Source organism: Geotrypetes seraphini, chromosome 18 (genome assembly GCF_902459505.1).
Source record: "Geotrypetes seraphini chromosome 18, aGeoSer1.1, whole genome shotgun sequence".
NCBI lineage: Eukaryota > Metazoa > Chordata > Amphibia > Gymnophiona > Dermophiidae > Geotrypetes > Geotrypetes seraphini.
The window spans coordinates 11000652-11021856 of record NC_047101.1 but is presented as its reverse complement, the minus strand read 5'-3'; the positions used below and the strand labels follow the sequence as shown (position 1 = coordinate 11021856).

Genomic DNA, 21205 nt, shown 5'->3' with positions numbered 1-21205 from the left:
CAGTGGAAAGCTGGGTTTTTAATAGGGACCACACTCAGTGACAAGCTGCTGCCATGAAGATCTAGCAGCTGGGTACTTTGGTGAATACACACACAAAACCATATACATACATATACACTTCTTTTTTTAAAAAAATTTCCCCTAGTATTCTTCCCACCACTTCCCTGGATATCTTCAATAGTCCATTCAATATTTGGGCTTTCTGCACTGACTCTTAAGTGATACAAATTTGATTCCACTGGAAATGTACTCAGTAAATAGAACTTATGGTATAAAAAACAATCAACACTGGATACAGTAGAATCTCAGTTATCTGGCACCCATGGGGCATGTTGAATACTGGATAACTGTTTTTCTGGTTAATTGAGAGTGTGTTAGAAATCTTGTCTAACACACTCTCAATTCCCTTGAAGCATCAGCGCGGCAGCGGTCTTGAGCCGCAAAGCTCTCCTCCCTCAAGCCCTGAAGTAGCAGAAGCAGGCAGCAGTACTGAGCTGCGAACCACCTCCGTCCCTCCCTCTCTTCCTTAACCGAAGCGCAGCAGTCAGTAGGAAGCACAGGCTGCTCGTGGTCAACCCTGGCAGGGCATTTCCTCTGATGTGTTGGAAAGGACGCGAACAACCTGTGCCTCCTACCGACTGCTACGTTTCGGGTAAGGCAGAGAGAGTGGGAGGGAGAGCAGAAGTTTGCAGCTCAGGACTGCCGCCTGCTTCTGCCACATTGGGGCTTTACGACTCAGGTCCACTACCACACTGGTGTTTCGTGGTCAGAAGGAGGGAGGTTCATAGCTGCTTGGGGGAGGATTTGCAGCTCAGGACACTGCCATTTCAGGAGACCTTTTTTTTTTTTTTTTTTTTTTTACAAAGGCAATCTTTTTTGCCGATTGTATGAGAATCCTGGTTAACTGTATTTTGTACCTTCAAAGAACACTAAATTAGCTGGAAAACAAACACTGAAACTTGCAGTTTATAAACCCTTAAGACTAGGAGATATTAATATAAGTAAGGAATTCCAAGTTTCACATACTTTATTGCCAGCTCGTCCAGTGCGTCCTGCTCTGTGTACATAATCTTCGTAATGGTTGGGACAGCCATAATTGATCACTAATATCAACTGTTTCACATCCAAGCCTCGTGCTGCTACAGAGGTGGCCACAAGAAGCCTGCACACACCACTCTTAAAATCATTAATGATGCTGTCTCTGTCATATTGATCAATGCCTGGTCAATAGTAAAAAAGGAAAGAAAACAAAAAGACTGTAGTATATTTATTAAGCTTTTTTTTTGTCCCAAAAGTTATGCAATGTTTGTCAAGCAACACAATTAACAAAAGGAAAGAATTTTCTAGGCCTCATTTGGTTGTTTCGACAGGAGGTCAAACTGTGTACTGGATATCTAACCATCACACCACTGTTCACCCTTTCTAGTCTTGCAGGATTCTTAGATAGCCAAAGTAGAGAGGGTTTCAGTTTAACATCTGAAAAGTGATGCTCACTACAACATGGCAATCCTTAAGTGATAATAGGGCATTGGTTCTGACCTGTTCCAGAAAGATATGCGTCCTATTGAATTTCCTGCACAACCTACTTCTCCCTGGAGATCTTCTAGGCCCACACAGCATCTGAACTGCAGCCACTAGAAATAACTTTCGCTTAGTAGCTCCTAGACTTGTCGATCTCTAATCTAAAAAGTCAGACTATGGAAGTAGATTAAGCAAGTTGATTACAGTTATTCAGGGAAGATTTTTATTTATTTTATTTTTTTTAATTCTTTATTCATTTTTAAACTTTCATCAAGTGTACAAAAATCCATAATAAACACAATTAATTTAACTACTTGAACATCTTATCATTATAACCTATAAATACAAATGTAACCCCCCCCACCCTCCCTCACAGCCCATAAATCATTATAAGATCATATACTTGAAACCCTCCCCCCACCCAATACTAAGTGGTGTATAATTAATAGAAAAATGGCATTTAATCATGACAAAAAGATGTTAATGGCTCCCATATTTTAATAAAATTTTTATAATTTCCCTTCTGTACTGCTAATGATCTTTCCCCCACTCTGAGTTCTTACATTCCATCTTGGATTCTGAGCACCGTTGAAAGTGGAAAGTATTTTTTGAACTGGTTCCTCTATCTGTTTATTTGTGATTCCGTTTTTTGGAACTAGGCTTTTTTGACCTAACCCAGTCGTTTATATTGGCATTCTATATATGTGACATAATGAATTCCACAAAAAATTAAAATTAAGCCTCCTATAATCTTTCCAATTATTAGTAATATTTTGGATGGCAACTCCCGTCCTAATCATTAAAAGTTTATTATTAGACGATGATATCTGACTCTTTTTTCTCATAGACATTCCAAATATCACAGTATCATAAGATAACACTACATGGTTTTCCAATAAACAATTTACTTGATCCCAGATTGAGTACCAAAAGGCTAAGATATGGGGACAATAAAACAAAAGATGATCCAGATTACAATGGCAGCATCTATTAGACAAGGAACTATTTAATTTTTGTAATCTAACTGGGGTCCAAAAAGCTCTATGTAACAAAAAAAAAAAACAAGTTTGTCTCATAGACGCTGACATTGTACATCTCATTCTCCAAGACCAAATTTGTGGCCATTGAGATGCTGAAAGCTAATGCTTAATCTCAATGTTCCAAATATCCCTACCATGGAATACCATATACCATGGAATTTTTAAGAAATTATTAAAAACTCCATTTATTCGCTGATGCTTTTCTGTAAACTTATGGCAGGCAGATAATTAGATGCTGGATTGGAGGTTTTATGAACTGCCATTCATGTTAACATCTAGGCAAATCATGCATTATACAGTGTGTATTATACAGCATGCTGAGGAGGACTAGAAGAACAAGTGTTTTATATTATGTATGTTGCCCTGTGAACCGCTTAGATTTAGGCGGTATATACATTTTTAAATAAATGAATAATGAACTGAGGAGCCTGGCAGTACCTCCATGAAGAGACATGCAAGGATAGGATGCTCTCATTAAGTCTTTGAGCAGGCCGTCAGCGTGCTCCTGCTTATCTACAAATATGATGACTGATCCAGCCTCCTGGTAGTGACCTAAGAGCTCAAGAAGCTTCAAGAACTTTTTCTCTTCCTCTATTACAATCTGAAATACAAGATAGACACGGGACCCAATTAGTGAATTCTTGCTTCGATCGGTCATGGCAAGCAGAGTAAACTAGCTTAAGAGTCCATGTCGCAGCTTACAGTTCTACCATTAACTGAGACGCAACGCCTAATACACCACAACAAACTGATAAGAAGTCAAGTATCCCAATGTATGTCACCTTGTGACCCGTTCTGAGTTCTTTAAGGAGGGCAGGATATAAATTGAATTAAATCAATTTTAAAAAAGTGAAGATACTCTGTAGAACAATGCATATCTACAGCAAATATATGAAAGTTAATGTTATGTTAAATCTTATATCCTGCCAAATCCTCATAAATCAGAGTTCTAGCCACACAATATTATTGTATCAGGTTAAACATATTACTGAACAGGCAATATGGGATAATACATCAAAATAGTAGTTGATTATTAACACTGTCTTTATTCCAAGTATCTTGTATTATTAGTCTGTGTTTCATTGAGCCCCTGGTAGGGAGTCTTTTAAAAAAAAGATGGTGGTTGTGCGTATTTCGATGGGAAGTGAATTCCTACCTCACCTCTCCAGCAATCACTAGTAAAATTATAACCATCATAGAAGTGCACACCTGTACACCACTACCAACACAGCTAAGGACACAAAGAGTAAGTAGCGATTTCCTACAGGCGGGTCGCTGCTGTAGCAGTTAGGGAATCCTAAGCACTATCGGCGGTAAGGAAAACCTAACGAGGATTCCCCTTCGCGGTGGCTGGAGCAATTCGTGCACACGCCAGCCACGTCCATCACTCTTCGGGCACACAATGAGCACCTTTTCTGCTTCTTAAAAGTGCTCATTGCGAACCGCTACAAAAGGAAAGTAAAATCGCCAGTTAACAATTAAAGTCAATTAAAGCTTCCTTTCAGACCAGCACTACCTCAAGATGTTTGTTTGTTTTTTTCAATACAACTTTAGCTAACAAATGAGTAGACCCCACTGGCTCTCAAAGCTATATGTCTTGCCGGCTTACAGCTGAGACACCTCTAAGGCAAAAAATTGGGGGGAGGGACTCAAGCAGTCGAGTGTGACACCTCTAAGGTCAGACGGACCCCCAAGCTAATCCAGCACCCACAAACAGGGACAAGGCGGCCAATAAGTAAATCCAACAGGTCCTACACTGCACAGGTTTACCGCCTCCATCTGCCGGAGACTGAGAACAGATTGATTGTAGATGGGACAGACCACTTGAACTACAGCCAAAAGTCTATGTCTCAGTCTCCACCTGTTGGCAGAGGAGCACAAACCCACCCGTTTCTATGCCAGACTGGAGGAATGCTAAAGTAGTAGCAATTTCCTACAGGAGGGTCAGAATGATAAAGGCAAGACAACAATGACTAGCGTCAGAATAGGTAAAGATAACTAGGCAGACCTTGGGGACATACTGGCAAAAAAATGATTACGAAAGTGGCAGAGAACTGCAGACATGTATTTCCATTTATTTGCTTAACATAAACACTTACCACATGCTGCTCCACATCAGAGCAAACTACACTCCTGCCTCCAACTTGTACCTCAATAGGTTTATTCAGGATCCGGCGAGCTAAGGCCTCCATAGCTCTAGGAAAAGTAGCGGAAAACATGACAGTCTGACGATCAGGTCTGACGTTATCTACAATACGCATCACCTGCTCAGGAAAAGGAACAAATCTGCTTACTGCTTCAGGAAACAAATGTTTTCGTGTCAGCCTCAAGCTGCTCTACTGAATGCATCTAGAAAAAGCAACAACATTTCAGAGCATAAATATTTTTTTTCCGATCTGAAACATTAAATATATTTTCCCTAAATATAATCCAGGAGCGTAGCCTGGGTGGGCCTAGATGGGCCTCACCCACCCAGTTTGGGACCCAGCATCTAGAGGCCGCTGCCAGTGGCTGACCCAGAAGCCTTCTCTCTAAAGCATTAGCATGTTGCATCATAGGGAAGCCTTCTGGATCAGCCATTGGCAGCAGCTGGAAAAGAGAAGCTGCACAGGCTGTGGGGATGGGAAGGGAGGGAATACAAGAGAATGCACAGTCTATGAGGGGAGAAGGGAGGGAAAGAGAGAGGCTGCACAGGTTGGAAGGGAGGGAATGCAAGAGGCTGCACAGGCTGGGGGTGGATGGGAAGAGAGGGTATACAAGAGGCTGCACAGTCTGTGGGGAGAGAAGGGAGGGAAAGAGAGAGCCTGAAATGGGCTGGGGGCAGTGGGAAGGGAGCACTTGGACTCTGCATGTCTCTGTCCAAACAAATAAACAAGAACTGTCAATTTATAGCAAGGATTAAAATATAAAACTGTAATTTGCTGTAGAGGTTGATTTAACTATAAACGTGGTATTATGTCTTTTACATTTTAAAATGATCTTTCCAAGGAAAAATGTGAACAGCTATTAGTTACTTTATTTAAAAAGCAAAGAAGTTGAGCATTTTATTTGTTTCTACTTAATGTTTTGCTAAATCAGAGCTTTTAAGTACTTGGGCATTTTATTTGTTTCTCCTTAAAAACTCTGACTTAGCAAAACATTAAGTACTTTGTCATAGTCACATTGTCCTGTTTGATTAAATTGCAAGCTCCACTGAGCAGGGACTGACTCTTGAATATTTAATGGACAGTGCTGCTTACATCTAGCAGCGGTAAGGAAGGGAAAGAAAGCGGTCCACCCAAAAATTAGCTGTATGGCTACGCCACTGATATAATCTATAAATCAATTAAGGAGGAGGGACAAGGGAATCTCTCTTTTTTTATGTAATTAGAATACACTGCAACAATCCTTCAGCAGATGTGGCACTCAAAAACCAAGGGTATCCAAGGATTACCTGGGGCTCAAATCCCATATCAAACATCCTGTCAGCTTCATCCAGAACAACATATGTACCTCTTCGCAGATTTGTCACACGGCCTGTTTCAGGAAAGAAAAACAAAACAAGAGAAAACTAATCAGTCACTTCAGTTGCAGCTCACAAATGGTAAAAATTCCATGCTCACTGTTCTGAATTAAGCTAAATCAATTAAATCTTTTCAGACCAGTTGACTGTATTTCTGTCTTAAAATGCACAATGCTTATGGTAAATGCATTGCATATTCTATTAACTTTGTACGGGTGCATAAGGCCCTATATTATGTGTTTTCAAACCCTTTTCTTGCATACCATCATAGGGCTAGAAGAACCTGTAAAATTCAGAAAACAGCCCTCTGCAAAACACATCATAAAACTAAGACTGAGCTGGAGCACGGAGCCACATCAGCCCTTATCTGACAGCGGTCACCTAGGAAAAAACATATTAGAGATTACAGCGCATGTGTACAAGGCAAAACCCCAGCCATAAATATATCTTCCCTTTAAACCCTTGCTTACATGCCTTCCACTATGCAGAAATAAAAGGCCCTCACTGATTGCTAATTACTAATATTCCACATACAGTTTTACAGCTTAGTAATGAAACTAGTCAAACAGAAATGATTCCACGGCTCCCACACAGGAGCTGCAAAAGACTATTTTGGGTGCATTCCACCATGTTGGCATACCAGATCTTGGGCTAAGAGGAGTTTATGGTTATTTGCCACAAAAGAGGTGCTTGTCCTTTCTTTCATTTAGTATGTTTTCAGGAAAAGCAGTATAGTAAATGTTAATAAACCATGATCATAACCATGTGTCTTAAGTTAACCATCTGCCTTTGGAGTATATGGCAGAAAATGCAGTGGCAACCAAAGGGAAGAACACAAGTGGAGATACAAAATGAAAAACAAAATAATAATAATAATCAGCTAACTGAAATAGTCAGTTAACCAAATTATTGTGAGCATTAAGTTGAAGGGTGGCTACTTTTGCTGCTAAATGCTTTTCCTTCTTTTTAACCAGCAAATGCTTGAGTTTTAATGTCCTCTAAATCAAGCAAACTAAGGGATCTCAATTTAACTCAGCATGACTAGAAATCACAAACTTTTATTGAACAGCAAAAGAACATTGAACTCAGAAAATGAAAAACAAAATTGATCTTTGATCATCAACATATTTCTAAACGTAATTTTCTTAATTATGAAGATGTCCATTAAATTCAACAGAACTCTACAAAACCCTCGGCAAGACACTAGCACATTTATAAATGTATCTGTCATGAAATCACCACTTTACAAAATGTACTCGTGAACAGCATTAATTTGCCTACCTTTGAAGATTAAAGTCTTGCAATCCCCGTTCTATTTATCCTGAAGGAACTTTTTCCACAAAAGTTGAATAATGTCAACAGTTTAGTAAAAGTTGTGATTTGGTATATGAACTTTAATAATAAACAAGACTTTTGTCTATTAAAGCATGCAATAAATATAATTTAAAAAAAAAAAACACCTCTTAAAGCTGTAATCTCTCTATTTCATTTACATGCTAAATGGGTCAATACAGAAATTTATGCAGACAATCCTTTCCCATTCACTAACAAGCAAGAAGCTATCCATGACTCAGGAAAATGGAAAAATCCCTTAAGTAGATCTGGCCCGAAGTCTTGATCCAATCTGACTGCATTTTGAGCAGCAAGCTCGAATAACAGAATTAACAATGGGTAAGATAGTAGCAATATGACCCTACGTCTACTGTCACTGTCTAATCAAGTTTTTGCACCTGAGTTGGTTCTAGAGTAAATGTGGCACATTATTTCTTATTAGACCAACAAAAAATGGTACAAATAGTCTGCCTAAGTTTCCAAGACCCTGTTAAGCAACTGAAAGGTGGCTGGACTCCATGAACCTTTGGCCTTCTTTTAAATTGAACAACTATATCAAGTAACATTTGTGTTACGCCGTGCTTCAATTTTCTCTGTTACTGCACCATTGTTATGGAACTCTCTCCCTTTGTACTTAAGATTAGAACAAGATTTGCAAATATTTAAAAAGAACTTAAAGTGTCTTCTTTTTAAAGAAGCCTTTAACTGACAGTTCATTTTTACAATAACATCAATTAATTTCTTTTCCCTTAAATATAGACCATTAATACTTATTCTTATGACCTTTTTTTTGATCTCTCAATTTTTCCCCTTATTTCCCTAATTTGTTTCCCTTTTATGTACTCTTTTAACAAATATTGTATTTCTTCCCCGCTTTCCCGTTGTTTCCAGTTTTTTTTCTTGTCCAAAGATGTATCCCCTGTTCGTTTAATCAAATGTCATGTATAAGTGAGTGTATTTTAAATCCTGTTTTATTTTATGTAAAACGCTTTGAAATTGGAAAAGCGTTTAATCAAACAATTTAATAAACTTGATAAACTTGAAACTTGTGTTAAGAACATAAGAATTGCCGCTGCTGGGTCAGACCAGTGGTCCATCGTGCCCAGCAGTCCGCTCAAGCGGCGGGCCTTAGGTCAAAGACCAATGCCCTAACTGAGACTAGCCCTACCAGCGTACATTCTTGTTCAGCAGGAACTTGTCTAACTTTGTCTTGAATTCCTGGAGGGTGTTTTCCCCTATGACAGACTCCGGAAGAGCGTTCCAGTTTTCTACCACTCTCTGGGTGAAGAAGAACTTCCTTACGTTCGTACAGAATCTATCCCCTTTCAATTTTAGAGAGTGCCCTCTCATTCTCCCTACCTTGGAGAGGGTGAACAACCTGCCCTAACCTATTCCCTTCAGTACCTTGAATGTTATTTGTATTACATCCCTTTAATAAAATTACCCAAGAGTTAGCTCTGGCTACCTAGTTGGGCAGACTGGATGGACCATGTGGGTTCCTTTATCTGCCATAATTTACTGTGTTACATGCACACGTTACAAAATACATGCTCACATGCGTAAATGAAGCAGAAATATTTGTACATACTAAATATCAGGTGTGTGTGTACCTTCCATGGGATAATTTCCAAAGGGAAAATATGTGCATATCTGGCACACAGATTAGACAGCTTTTGATAAAATCTTTTGAAGAAGCAGCATTTCCTGCTCATGCTGTCCTCCCCTTATTTATCTGAAGCCCATTCACTTGTTGGGCACCACTTCAAATACTCAGCCTCTCACAATGATGATGAAGAAGCCGAGAGGAAATGGAGACACGCCACTCTTTGCTATTTTAATTCTCTAACCTTATTACTTTATAAAATTACATTGAGGGTTTTTTAATTTCCTAATCCTCCCTACAGTTTCCTCATAGAACAGGAGGCAATCCTATTTTAACTGCAGCATGGTTTCTTAAAACACAATTTGGTTTAAAAAAATGGCAGAAAAACTCCTCTCTGTTTAAATAATGACTTATCTTTTTTCTAAAGTGCTACCAGGCATGTTGAGCACTATGCAGACACAGACAGCATCTATGGGGGGAAAAACAGAACCTTGTGGTGAGCTGAGTGCAGCTTTTCAGATTTGAATCTGCTGTCCAACAGGACTGGCAGATGGTGTTAACAACACACTCAAGCTCGGGAAGGAGGGAAAACAGGCACCATTACTATGGCGGCCTCTGCCAGTCAAAAAACCATGCTGAAGGTAATTTTACGCTTCAGAGAAGTGTTCCCTTCAGCCTCCTGGTTGTTGAGAGCATATATCGTCTGGGCCTACTGCCTCGGATAGGGGACCTAATAACAGAAAACAAAAGTGTGTGTGGGGAGGGGGAAGGAGAGTGAAACAAAATAATGAAGTAAACATTTTGGCAGTTCATAGAAAATGGTTCAGTTTGCTGAAATAAAGTTCTTACAAACCTTTAAAGCTCTTTACACAGCATCTTCACAACAAATTTACTGGCATATCCTCTGCTCTCTTTAAGCAGGCTTGATGGCCTGAGAGGCTGGGTAGAAGAGCCAAGCTGGAGTTAATCTTAGTATGGGAATTTACATATATTTCCACGTACCCAAAATGGTAAAGAACCAAAAGGGGGGAAAAAAAACAACTAAGCAGGTCAAGTGGTCTAACAGGTCCCTAACCTTCATTATCAGCTACGACACAAACCTAGACTAAATATTTAGGGCTCCTTTTATGAAGGTGCGCTACGGGTTTTACCGCACGCACCAGATTAGCGCGCGCTATAGAGTGCGCTAGCTAAAAATCTACCGCCTGCTCAAAAGGAGGTGGTAGCGGCTAGCGCACGTGGCATTTTAGCGCGCGCTATTCTGCTCGTTAAGGCCCTAGCGCGCCTATGAACGTTGGAGCATTTACCTCGCCGGCCCACAGTAAAATGCTTTTACTCTGCTTAGTAAAACCCAGCGTGTTTCTCTCTCTCTTTTATTGTCTAAGGAAAAAAAAACCTCTCTACTCACCATTATTGGCAGCTAACATGTCAATCATGCGACCTGGTGTGCAAACAATAATTTCTGCACCTCTTTTAAGCTCAGCAATCTAACAAAAAAAAAAGAATTAAGATAAATCAAAACATACAGACAGCAAAACATTCAAAAGAAGAAGTAATTAAATATGGATACTTTAAATATGGGCAAGAGATCACAAAAGGGCCAGTTTTCACTATCATGACTCCCGATCTTTATTTTCACAATCCACTCTTATTTAGGATTAGAGTAATTCCATCCATAAAACTGTGCAATTAGGATTTTCTGATAGCCAGGACTGCAATTAATAATTGCATATGTAGGAACAAACCCACTTAAAGTATGGGATTTAGAATACTGAGCCAAAGTCTAACATAGAAGAAAGAGGAATTTAACTAAACTCATGGACCAACTACATGTAATAAATTAAATGCAAGTACCTGTTCACTGATTCCTGTTCCTCCATACACACAAACAACTCGAAGTCCTAGTGTTTTGGAGAACTTTTTACACTCTTTGGTGATCTGCAGAGCCAGCTCTCGAGTTGGAGTCATGATGATAGCTACAAATGAAGAAATATAAGCAGGATTAAAGAGGAAAAAATGCTTCTTCAAAAAAAATGTACCCTGTGGTTTGCAATATAAGCTCATGCTAATCCTATATATATACATATATATATATATATATATAGGATTAGCATGAGCTTAGAAGCAGCGCGTGTAGAGTGCTGCAGACGCTGCTTGAATCGGAAGGTTTCAGGACCCGCAGCCCTTGCCGGACCCGAAGCGAGCTCTGGGTTTTTTGGGTTTTATTACGCGGGCCCAACTGGAGCAAGAGGAGAAGCCTGGGAGGCAGCAATTAAAGTCCGTTCCGGCCCCCGCTGACATCACCCTGGCCAGTTTACATCCTTCAGACTGCAAGAGCCGCCGCATCCGACAGGCTCTGCGTCGCTGCGCGCATGCGCACTCCTACCTGCGGGTCCCTACGGCTCACGGAAAACGGGAGCACGCAGGTGGGAGTGCACATGCGCGCTTAGGGCTTTATTATATTAGACATAACAAACAGTGTATGTAATTTCAAAAATGCATTTCCTAGAATGAGAAGACAGTGCCACCAGGAGAATGTATAGCTTGAAAAGATGGTAGAAATAGGTGGTGTGAAGAGAAAATGAGTGAAGATGAGTTGGGGCAGAAGAGACACTACCAGGAACTGGCTGGGAGGGGCAAAGAGAAAAAAATGATGTGTTGAGGATTTCCTTTATTCATTTGATTAGGTTTCCAACCCGCCAAATCAATAAAAGTACTCGATATGAAGCAGATCTCTTATCTTGACGTGATTATTCCATTACTGCAACCATCAAATTAAATACATCATTGCATAAGCCAAATAAATTACCTTGCCTATGATAACAACCCCAACATAAGCTAAGATTTAACGGATTTGTGAAATGCAACATAAACCTGGCAAGTCTTGACCTCTACAGGTGAGAAACTGCAAAGAGTATAACCAAATATACATTAAACTTTTTATGTAAAGTTGTCAGTAGATATACTCTACCAACGCCGATTCTTTTCCCTTGAAAATCAGTTGCAAGAGCAGTGTATCGCAAACTGTGTGCCTCCTGAGATTTCAGGTGCGCTTCGAGACGCTAGCGAGGAGGAGAGGCAGGATGTGCCTCTCGCAGCAAGAGGCAGATCTTGTAGGCAATCAGCTGGCACCTCTCCTCCTCTACGCATGCCTTCCCCCTAGCGGCTCAGGGCTTTCACACATGTGTGGACGTCGATGTGATGTCATGCATGCGTATGGCGTCGACATCTGTGCACTTCCGGATGCCTCGAGCCGCAGTCACTACGTTTAGTGTACTGCAGCTCTACAAAGTTTGCAAGATACTGTGCTAGATAGTCTAGAAAAGTAATCAGTCCTTTTCTTTTTCACACCAGACCTCCTCGCACTTGGACATTTAAGACAAGTGATAGCGTGCTCTGCACTCATAAAAGTACCATGTTGTGGATGCTTTAAGACAACAAGGAGAAATTAGGTTCTTACCTGTTAATTTTCTTTCCTTTAGTCCCTCCAGACCGGCACAGAATGTTTGGGTTTATGCTCGGTGGAGACCGATATTGACTTTTGGCGGTAGTACAAGTGGGCTGTGCAGTCCCATCTACAATCAGTCTGATAAATAGCCAAGCAGAAACTAACTAGGCTGAAAAAACCAAAACAAGCCAACTACACTCTCACATGGAGAAGACAAAGAAATTGTCTGGATCAGAACAGGAAACACTGTTGGATATTGATTAGAACAAGAACCTTCCCCTAAACGTCCCCACAGTTCGCAAGCTAAACCAGATAAACCAAATGCTGCTGCTCTTATTATTCTCCCCAAAAACCAAGATAAAAAGATACCGCAGAAAACACCGTACTTTCAACGAAAACAACACCAAATAAGACAGGGCGGGGTCTGTGCCGGTCTGGAGGGACTAAAAGAAAGAAAATTAGCAGATAAGAACCTAGGCCTAGATTCTCAAAACTTTAACGCGGTCGCTAAACTGGTTTCCAATGGTTTAGCCTGCATGCATTTTAGCGGCGATCATCAAAACGGCTTCTCTCTGTCTTTAGTGAGCTTTCTAGCAGTCTCTGACACTGCCATGCAAATGACCTCATCAACATTAAAATAAGCACTCTGGTGAATTATTGAAAATTGCCAAGCCGTTTTCTAAGAGCGGCATCGGCTTTTGGTGACAAAAATCAGCGACCGGTCTAGGGGTGTTGGCACTATTTTAAACCCCGGCAGCAGAAGATATGCCCACTCTCTCCTGCTGCCAAGAAAAACCTCTCTCTCCACCAGCAGAGTGAGAGATGCCCATTGTCTCCCATTGTCACACAACTCCCCCGCCCCACATCCTGCAGTGGGAAAGATGACCAATCAGAGCCTCAGGCCCCTCCCCGGTGTATCCCAGAATGCACAGGGGAAGGGAAGGCCCATTTTGAAGAGGTGGGTAAGCTGGCTGGAGGGAGTAGGCATCTCTCTGGTCAGCCATCTAATTCATGGTATGGGGGAGAAGAGTCAGGGGCAGGGTGGTGCTGTGGCATCTCTCCCACCGTAGGGGGGGATGTTGTGTGGCAGCGGCCAAACACATCTACACAGTTTTGATCATACTTATCTGTACCTATTGGACCCTCTCCTTCTTCTAATGGCCTCTGATCCATGATATGTCTAAACATAGGCAGCAGAAATGCGATGGTCTTGCCACTTCCTGTTTTAGCAATACCAATCAAGTCTCGTCCAGACATAATTGCAGGAATAGCCTGGGCCTGGATAGGAGTTGGTTTTTCATATCCATGTCTTAATAAAGAAACAAAAATAGAATTAAAGGTTTCATGATCCAAATATTTTCCTAAAAGTTATATTCATTTGAAATAATGAATTCTAGTGCTTGTCAAGACACTTGCTTATGTACATCAGAGTGCCTTAAGGCTGAAGATACAGCCACAGACTCATTCTCTTCTTCAGAGATTCCCTTACTTTTTCAGGGAACCCAAAATCTTCATGGAGATGCCACATTGTACCCACGTCTTGATTGGTTTAGGACAATTTTTTCCTTTGACGGTGATGCCCTCCATTTCCAGCCTGTACGCATTTACCTCTGGCAATGAAAAAGGCAAGAACATAGTTCATTTTCTGGACAATTATAGAGCAACCGACAGCGTGTCCTATACACATCCTTAAAGACTGGATTTCCTACAACTCTGTTGACCTTCTCCAATCCCCAAATAAACAAACTTAGATCAGAAGAAAAAAGAAAACCAGGCAGATTTCTAAGTGGCAGAAATTCAAATTAAGGGCTCTTCCCCCTCCAGCAAGAAAAATACCAGAAGAGCCTCCAAAGAAGATGAAGAGATGGAAGTGGCCGAAGAGGGCTCCCTTGCACTGCAGATGCTGCTGAGGTGGGAATTCATGCCACTAGGAAAAGCACATAACCAATTATCCTGAGGAACTGTATCAGCATAATGAGAAGTGAGTCATCTGATAAACACAACTGATTATGTCAGGGGTGTCCAATGTCGGTCCTCGAGGGCTGCAATCCAGTCGGGTTTTCAGGATTTCCCCAATGAATATGCATGAGATCTATGTGCATTCACTGCTTTCAATGCTTATTCATTGGGGAAATCCTGAAAACCTGACTGGATTGCGGCCCTCGAGGACCGACATTGGACACCCCTGGATTATGTGATTCTCTAAAAACATTAGAATTGCTCCAATTATTTTTTTTTTATATATATTTAGAACAATTTGATTGGATTTTCAAAAGAATAAAAATGTACAAAATATTGTCAACACAAATAAGACCACCACCTACATCAATTCCCTCCTTCCTACCCAACTCCCAAAGAAAATACTTAATTAACCTCAATTATTTTTTAAAGGAATTTAGCAGCAAGACATTTAGAACAGCTTTGTCCTCAGTGTACGCCAAGTTTTGGTGACTGGAAATAAAACCCTGCATTCTTTACAAGTATTGTAACTACAAATGATAATAAAAGAATTACCTGAAAGTGAGTATGCTGGGTTCTTTTTTAGACAGCCTCAATGCATATTATTATTCCCATCATGTTCATTTAAAGCAGGGATCTCAAAGTCCCTCCTTGAGGGCCGCAATCCAGTCGGGTTTTCAGGATTTCCCCAATGAATGTGCATTGAAAGCGGTGCAAGCACATAGATCTCATGCATATTCATTGGGGAAATCCTGAAATCCCGACTGGATTGCGGCCCTCAAGGAGGGACTTTGAGACCCCTGAATTTTAAAGATACCTTTTTACACCATTCAATGTGTTGATACAGCACTACAGTTTACTTAGACGTCACTCGGTATAATCAACCCAGGCTCCCTAGGCCCTACTTAGAACTTTGTGTGAATTAGTGAGGGAGAAGTTATTTTAGACCAGTGGTTCCCAACCCTGTCCTGGAGGAACACCAGGCCAATTGGGTTTTCAGGCTAGTCCTAATGAATATGCATGAAGCAAATTTGCATGCCTATCACTTCCATCATATGCAAATCTCTCTCATGCATATTCATTAGGGCTAGCCTGAAAACCCGATTGGCCTGGTGTTCCTCCAGGACAGGGTTGGGAATCACTGTTTTAGACAAATATCTTAAACCTGTCTTCCTCAATGGGTTCTGCATTCAGAAAAGAACTAGGGCGCAAGGCACCAGCCTGCTACTTACAAACCCTTCTCAGCCACTTAAGCCTTTGTGAAGAGCATGTTATGCAGCACTGTTATAGTTGCATGTAATAAATGCAACTCAGCCTCTACAGCAGGAGGTCACTGTCGTGTTAAAACCACTGCAAAATGCTTTAATAAAACAAAATATCTGAAACACTGCCATGCTTACAACTGCCACAGCTCTAGGAAATATCTACCAAGTTACTTTTGCATAACAAAGTTAAAATGAAGAATTGGTGCTCCTCTGACTTAAAGAGTATGAATTTGTCCTCTCGCCATCATTATCCATGTCAGCTACCATGTGTTAATAGCTTTAGTAGATAGGTGGCCTGGGCCACCAAAATCATCTCAAAAAGGTCCTATATTAGTGCTTGCACATCCCTCGATGAAAATCAGGTTTCAGTCCTTGTCATATAGTTTTTCAATAAACTTTTCTTTACCTTCCTGAGACATTTTAGCCAGTTCTGGAACTTCAACATAAAAGTTCTTCCTGTAGGACTCGTATTCTATTTTCCCATGATCAACTGGTTCAAGTAGCTTCCGCTGTTTAGTCTGGTAGCCAGTAAGAGCAGTCTGGAGGTCAAGTTCTTCCTCTTCTGAAGAGTACTATACACATTCCAGTACATGAAATGAAAGAGAGATCAAAATCACATTTATTTGAGAGATTTAATTCTTAAGTAATGTCATTTTATACATGCATTCAGTTTAGGAGTCTATGTGCTTTGCACTGTGTCAGTGGACTATACATTTAACATTTAAGCAATAATACAAATCATGCAAATCCTTTATTCTTCTAAAATGTCACTGCGTGTACCCATGCAGACATCATTTTTCTGTCAAACAGAATTATTTGTCTAGATCTGCTGTTATGAATCTGTCCACACATGCTTCTGTCTTATATAGTATAAGCACTTGGATGAGGCAACCATATCTGAAAAATGATCTTTATTTAATTTCAAGCAGATAGTCAATGTTGCTATCCATTTAACTGGTACTGCTAAAAATTCATGGACATATTTAAATGGATAATTTTGTGCCTACAATTTGTATAGCACCCCTTACACAGATTAATTTTTTTTGTCAGTCCAATCTATGCTCCTTTTTTTAAATGAATAATTTTCAGTTTTAGAAATTTAAACAGCCAACTTATCCATGTGTGGGTATAATTAGATTTTTAGAAGAAAAAATACTTGTGAGCAAGCACCACTGTCAGCCACACAAGTGCTTCTAAATAGCGCCCCCTGGGTTTTGTAAGGGCTGGTTACCTCCATTGCATCCTGGTCGTTCTCCATGAGTTCTCCTTTCTTCTTCTCTGAGTCTGTGGCTGCCTTTTTAGTCGTTACTACGGTCACTACTTTTGTAATAGTTGGACCAGATTTCTGATAAAGAAAAGAAAAATAAATTAATGTTCTAACTGTATGCTGAAAATAATAGATTAAGCAATAAAAACTAAAAATGATTTTGTAACCCCTCTTTATAGAAGCACTGCTAATGTGAAGTTGTCTTAACATGTTCATCATAAAATTGCCTGATATCCCTACATAAGAAACTCTTACCTTCTCGCTTCCTCCTTTCACACTGCCCATATTAAACTTCTTGACTTCTTCTTTGACCTCCTCCATGTAAGCATCCAATGGGTCCAATTCTTCATCTTCAACCTCATCACCTTCCTTTTCTCCTTCTCCTACCTCCTCATCATCATCTGAAACACAATCCAAAAGAAAAAGTGTTATTCGATATTTCAAGCAGCTTCCAAGTCAACTTCACTAAATCTTACGGCCATCTCAGTTATCCTGCTATTGTTTTGTCAGAAAAGTAATTTTGTTTTCTAATGGAACAGACTAACCATGCTCCAGCATATTAAAACAAACTCCACACTATATTTATAAAGAAACATCTAATCTTTGAGTCTGGCAATATGTTGTTGATAGAGTACTATCAGAAATTAATTTACAACGGTTCATATCAGCTAGGCAGATTGTTCATTTAACTAAGATGGAGAAATTAGTTCTTACCTGCTAATTTATTTTTTCTTTTAGTCTCTACAGACCGGCACAGATGGATGGGTTTATGCTCCTCTGCCAGAAGGAAGAGACTGAGACATTGACTTTTGGCTGTAGTATAAGTGGGGTGTGTAGTCCCATCTACAATCAGTCTGACGAATAGCCAAGCAGCAACTAACTAAGAACGTAATAACTGAACTATAAACACCAAGAGAATATCAATTGTCCAGAATGGACAGGGAAAACCTGTTGGATATTAATTAGAATAAGAACCTTCAAAAACGTCCCCACAGTTCGCCAGCTAAGCCAGACGAACCAAATGTCGCTGCTCTTATTGAACTCCCCAACAACCCAGACAAAAAGATACCGTAGAAAAAAAACGTACTCTTCGAGAAAAGACACTGAATAACAATGACAGGACGGGGCATGTGGAGGGACTAAAAAAAAGAAAATTAGCAGGTGATAATCGAATTTCTCCTTCTTTAGCATCCCTCCAGACCAGCACAGAAACGGATGGGACGTCCCAAAGAAGTACCCATCATGGATGGGACTCCCGAAGGGCCACCACAAGAACATATTCACCGAACACCACGTCCCGACGCACCTGAACATCCACACGGTAGTGGCGAACAAAGGAATGGAGCGAAGACCAAACCGCTTTACAGATATCCACAGGAGGCACAAGAGAAGACTCAGCCCAAGAAGCTGCCTGCACCGAGTGGAATGAGCTTTGAGAAAATCCGGAACAGGTTTCTTTTGAAGAAGGTACGCCGAAGCGATAGCCTCCTTGATCCAGCAAGCAATCGTAGCCTTGGAAGCACCGTCTCCCTTATGAGAACCCGCTCTAAGAGGACAGGAAGATAATCCGATTGATGGAACTCCTGAGTCCACTGAACAGTCTACAGACATTCAATTTGCATAAAAGGGACCGGGATCGAACATTGGAATGGAACCCTGAGTCAGAAGGTTTGGCAAGAGGGGCAGTGGAAGAAGATCTGCCACGAGAAGATGAACCAGATCTGCGTACCAAGAGTACCTGGGCCAGTCTGGACTCACCAGGATTACGCAGCCTGCCTGCCAAGCAATGCAAAGAACTTTGTCCACCAGTGGCCACGGAGGAAAGGCATATAGCAGGCCTTCCGTCGACCAAGATTGCACCAGAGCATCCAGACCCTCACCCTGATAATCCCTGCAGCGAATGAAGAACCTTGGTGCTTTGGTGTTGATGCTCATGGCCATGAGGTCCATGACCGACCAGCCCCAGGCCTGAACAATCAACTTGAAGGCTTCCAGGCCGAGACACCACTCTCTGGGATCCAGTACATGACGACTGAGGAAGTTCCCCTGGATGATGTCCACTCCTGCTATGTGGGAAGCTGAGAGGTCCATAAAATGAGCCTCTGCCCAAGCTATGAGCAGAGAAGCCTCCTGCACCACCAGATGACTCCTGGTTCCCCCCTGATGATTGACGTAAGCCACTGCCACAGCATTGTCTAAGAGAACCCGAACCGACTTGCCTATCAGCAACGTCTGGAACGCCAGAAACATCAACCGGATGGCTCTGGTCTCCAGAACATTGATTGACCAGGACATCTCCTCTGAAACCCAGCTGCCCTGAGCCGAGCAACTGAGGCATTGAGCCCCCCAACCGTGGAGATTGGCATCTGTGAGGCTCACCCCTTGCACCAGATTGTAAGACTGTAGGCATCAGCGGAGGCTGCGACGAACCAACCCCCAAAACATAACGGGAGAGTCCAGATCATGCATCAGAGTGACCTATTTTCCAACCAAGAATCAGGAACAAATTCAAAGTTAATCAGACTGCAGCTGCACAGGAAAACCATCTACCTTCTGCTGGAGATAGAGAATATTGAAAAGCAACAGGCTGCACGATATCCTAAGCTTGGGCGGGGCCTTAGGCTCCTCCCTGTGCATCACATGGTGCACCAGGGAAAGGAAGGCTCATAATTTTCAATGGGCGAGCCTCAGACCTGAAGGAACCATGCTTCTCTCCAGCTCCCAACGTCTACCAAAGGTACGGGGGGAGGGGGGTTCAAGGAGTGGGGGTTGGGGGAGCATCCAGTGGCAGGAGGGAGTGGGCATCCCTCCTGCCTTTTTTATTTCAGGAGGAAGGGAGAAGGGCAGGGGATGGTTGGAGGGGAGACCTCTGTTGGCAGGGAGTAGGCATCCCTCCAGCCAATTTTCCCTCATTGTGGGGGGAGGATTCCCTCTGCCGCTTTCGTCGGGGATCATTGGGGAGGGCAATCATCGGCGGTGGGGGACTAATTTTCTTTTATTTTCTTTCAGGAAGTTATCCAAACCTTTTTTAAACCCTGCTAAGCCAACTGCTTTCATCACATTCCTTGGCAACCAATTCCAGAGTTTAATTATACATTGAATAAAGAAATATTTTCTGTGGTTTGTTTTAAATCTACTACTTAGTAGCTTCATTGCATGCCCCTTTGTCCTAGTATTTTTGAAAAGAGTAAACAAATGATTCACATTTACCCATTCTAACATAGTATTCACACTAACAAAGAACAGGAAACAAAAATCAATTACCATCATCATCTTCCAAGCTCCACTTTTTCCCTTGTTTCATTTCTTCAATTTCCTTCTTTAGTTCTCCAATGTTTTCCATGGCCTTCTTTCGCTGTTCTTCTCGCCATTTTTCCACTCGCTCTTTGCGTTTTCTCATTTCTTCTTCCAGTTTATTTTGGTCAAAGCTCTATTGCAAAAAACAAAAACATGTCTTAAAATGTATGAGCTAGAAGAAGTGAGAAGGAATTTTGTTTCCCCCCAATATACAATTATTTTTGTTAATGAATCAATTATGATCCCAGAAACTAGGACTCTTTAAACAAATTAATTGCAAGAAGTCTCTTTTTCCCAGGAACTGTTTAATAATAATAATAATAACAGCTTATATACCGCAATACCGTGAAGTTCTATGCGGTTTACAAAGATTAAGCAAAGATACAAATTGATTGACTTTAAGAGGGGAGGAAGAAAGAGGGTTAATAGGACAGGAAATCCATTTTTGAGGAGAGAGTGATCAATAGAACAAGTTAATCGCTATAGAGGGGAGAGAGAAGAGAGGATTTAAGACCTTTATCCATCACTTTGTCCATCACTTTCAGAGCCTACATATCTCAGAACAGCCAATTAAGCCTAGTGCAATTAATGGTAGTCAACAAGACATCACGGACCAAGAAAACTTCTGCACCAAACTAACAAATTCACAATGATCCACAGCAATCTAGAATTCCTCTGAAGCTAATTACACATCCCATGTAATGTAATGTAATGTAATGTAATTTATTTCTTATATACCGCTACATCCGTTAGGTTCTAAGCGGTTTACAGAAAATATACATAAAGAAAAAAAAATAAGAAAGGTACTTGGAAAATTCCCTTACTGTCCCGAAGGCTCACAATCTAACTAAAGTACCTGGAGGGTAATAGAGAAGTGAAAAGTAGAGTTAGAGGAAAAATAAAAATAAAATAAACATTTTAACAAGACAGCATTGATCTAAATACTTAGGAAGGTAGAAGAGAGGAGAGAA

General features: G+C 41.0%; 1 protein-coding gene across 2 annotated transcripts in view; it reads right to left on the bottom strand.

Annotated features, from left to right (window-relative positions):
• DDX46 (DEAD-box helicase 46) overlaps positions 1 to 21205 on the bottom strand; it is a 47004-nt gene that overhangs the window by 11965 nt on the left and 13834 nt on the right. For both annotated transcript variants that reach the window (XM_033927214.1, XM_033927215.1), the window contains exons 5-16: positions 20202 to 20367; positions 17193 to 17338; positions 16902 to 17015; positions 16077 to 16242; positions 13936 to 14056; positions 13580 to 13755; positions 10853 to 10974; positions 10407 to 10485; positions 5995 to 6077; positions 4661 to 4825; positions 3000 to 3162; positions 1027 to 1220 (exon numbers count right to left, since the gene is read on the bottom strand). In XM_033927214.1, coding sequence (XP_033783105.1) covers positions 1027 to 1220; positions 3000 to 3162; positions 4661 to 4825; positions 5995 to 6077; positions 10407 to 10485; positions 10853 to 10974; positions 13580 to 13755; positions 13936 to 14056; positions 16077 to 16242; positions 16902 to 17015; positions 17193 to 17338; positions 20202 to 20367 — 1695 coding nt within the window. The remainder of the gene's footprint in view (positions 1 to 1026; positions 1221 to 2999; positions 3163 to 4660; positions 4826 to 5994; positions 6078 to 10406; positions 10486 to 10852; positions 10975 to 13579; positions 13756 to 13935; positions 14057 to 16076; positions 16243 to 16901; positions 17016 to 17192; positions 17339 to 20201; positions 20368 to 21205) is intronic.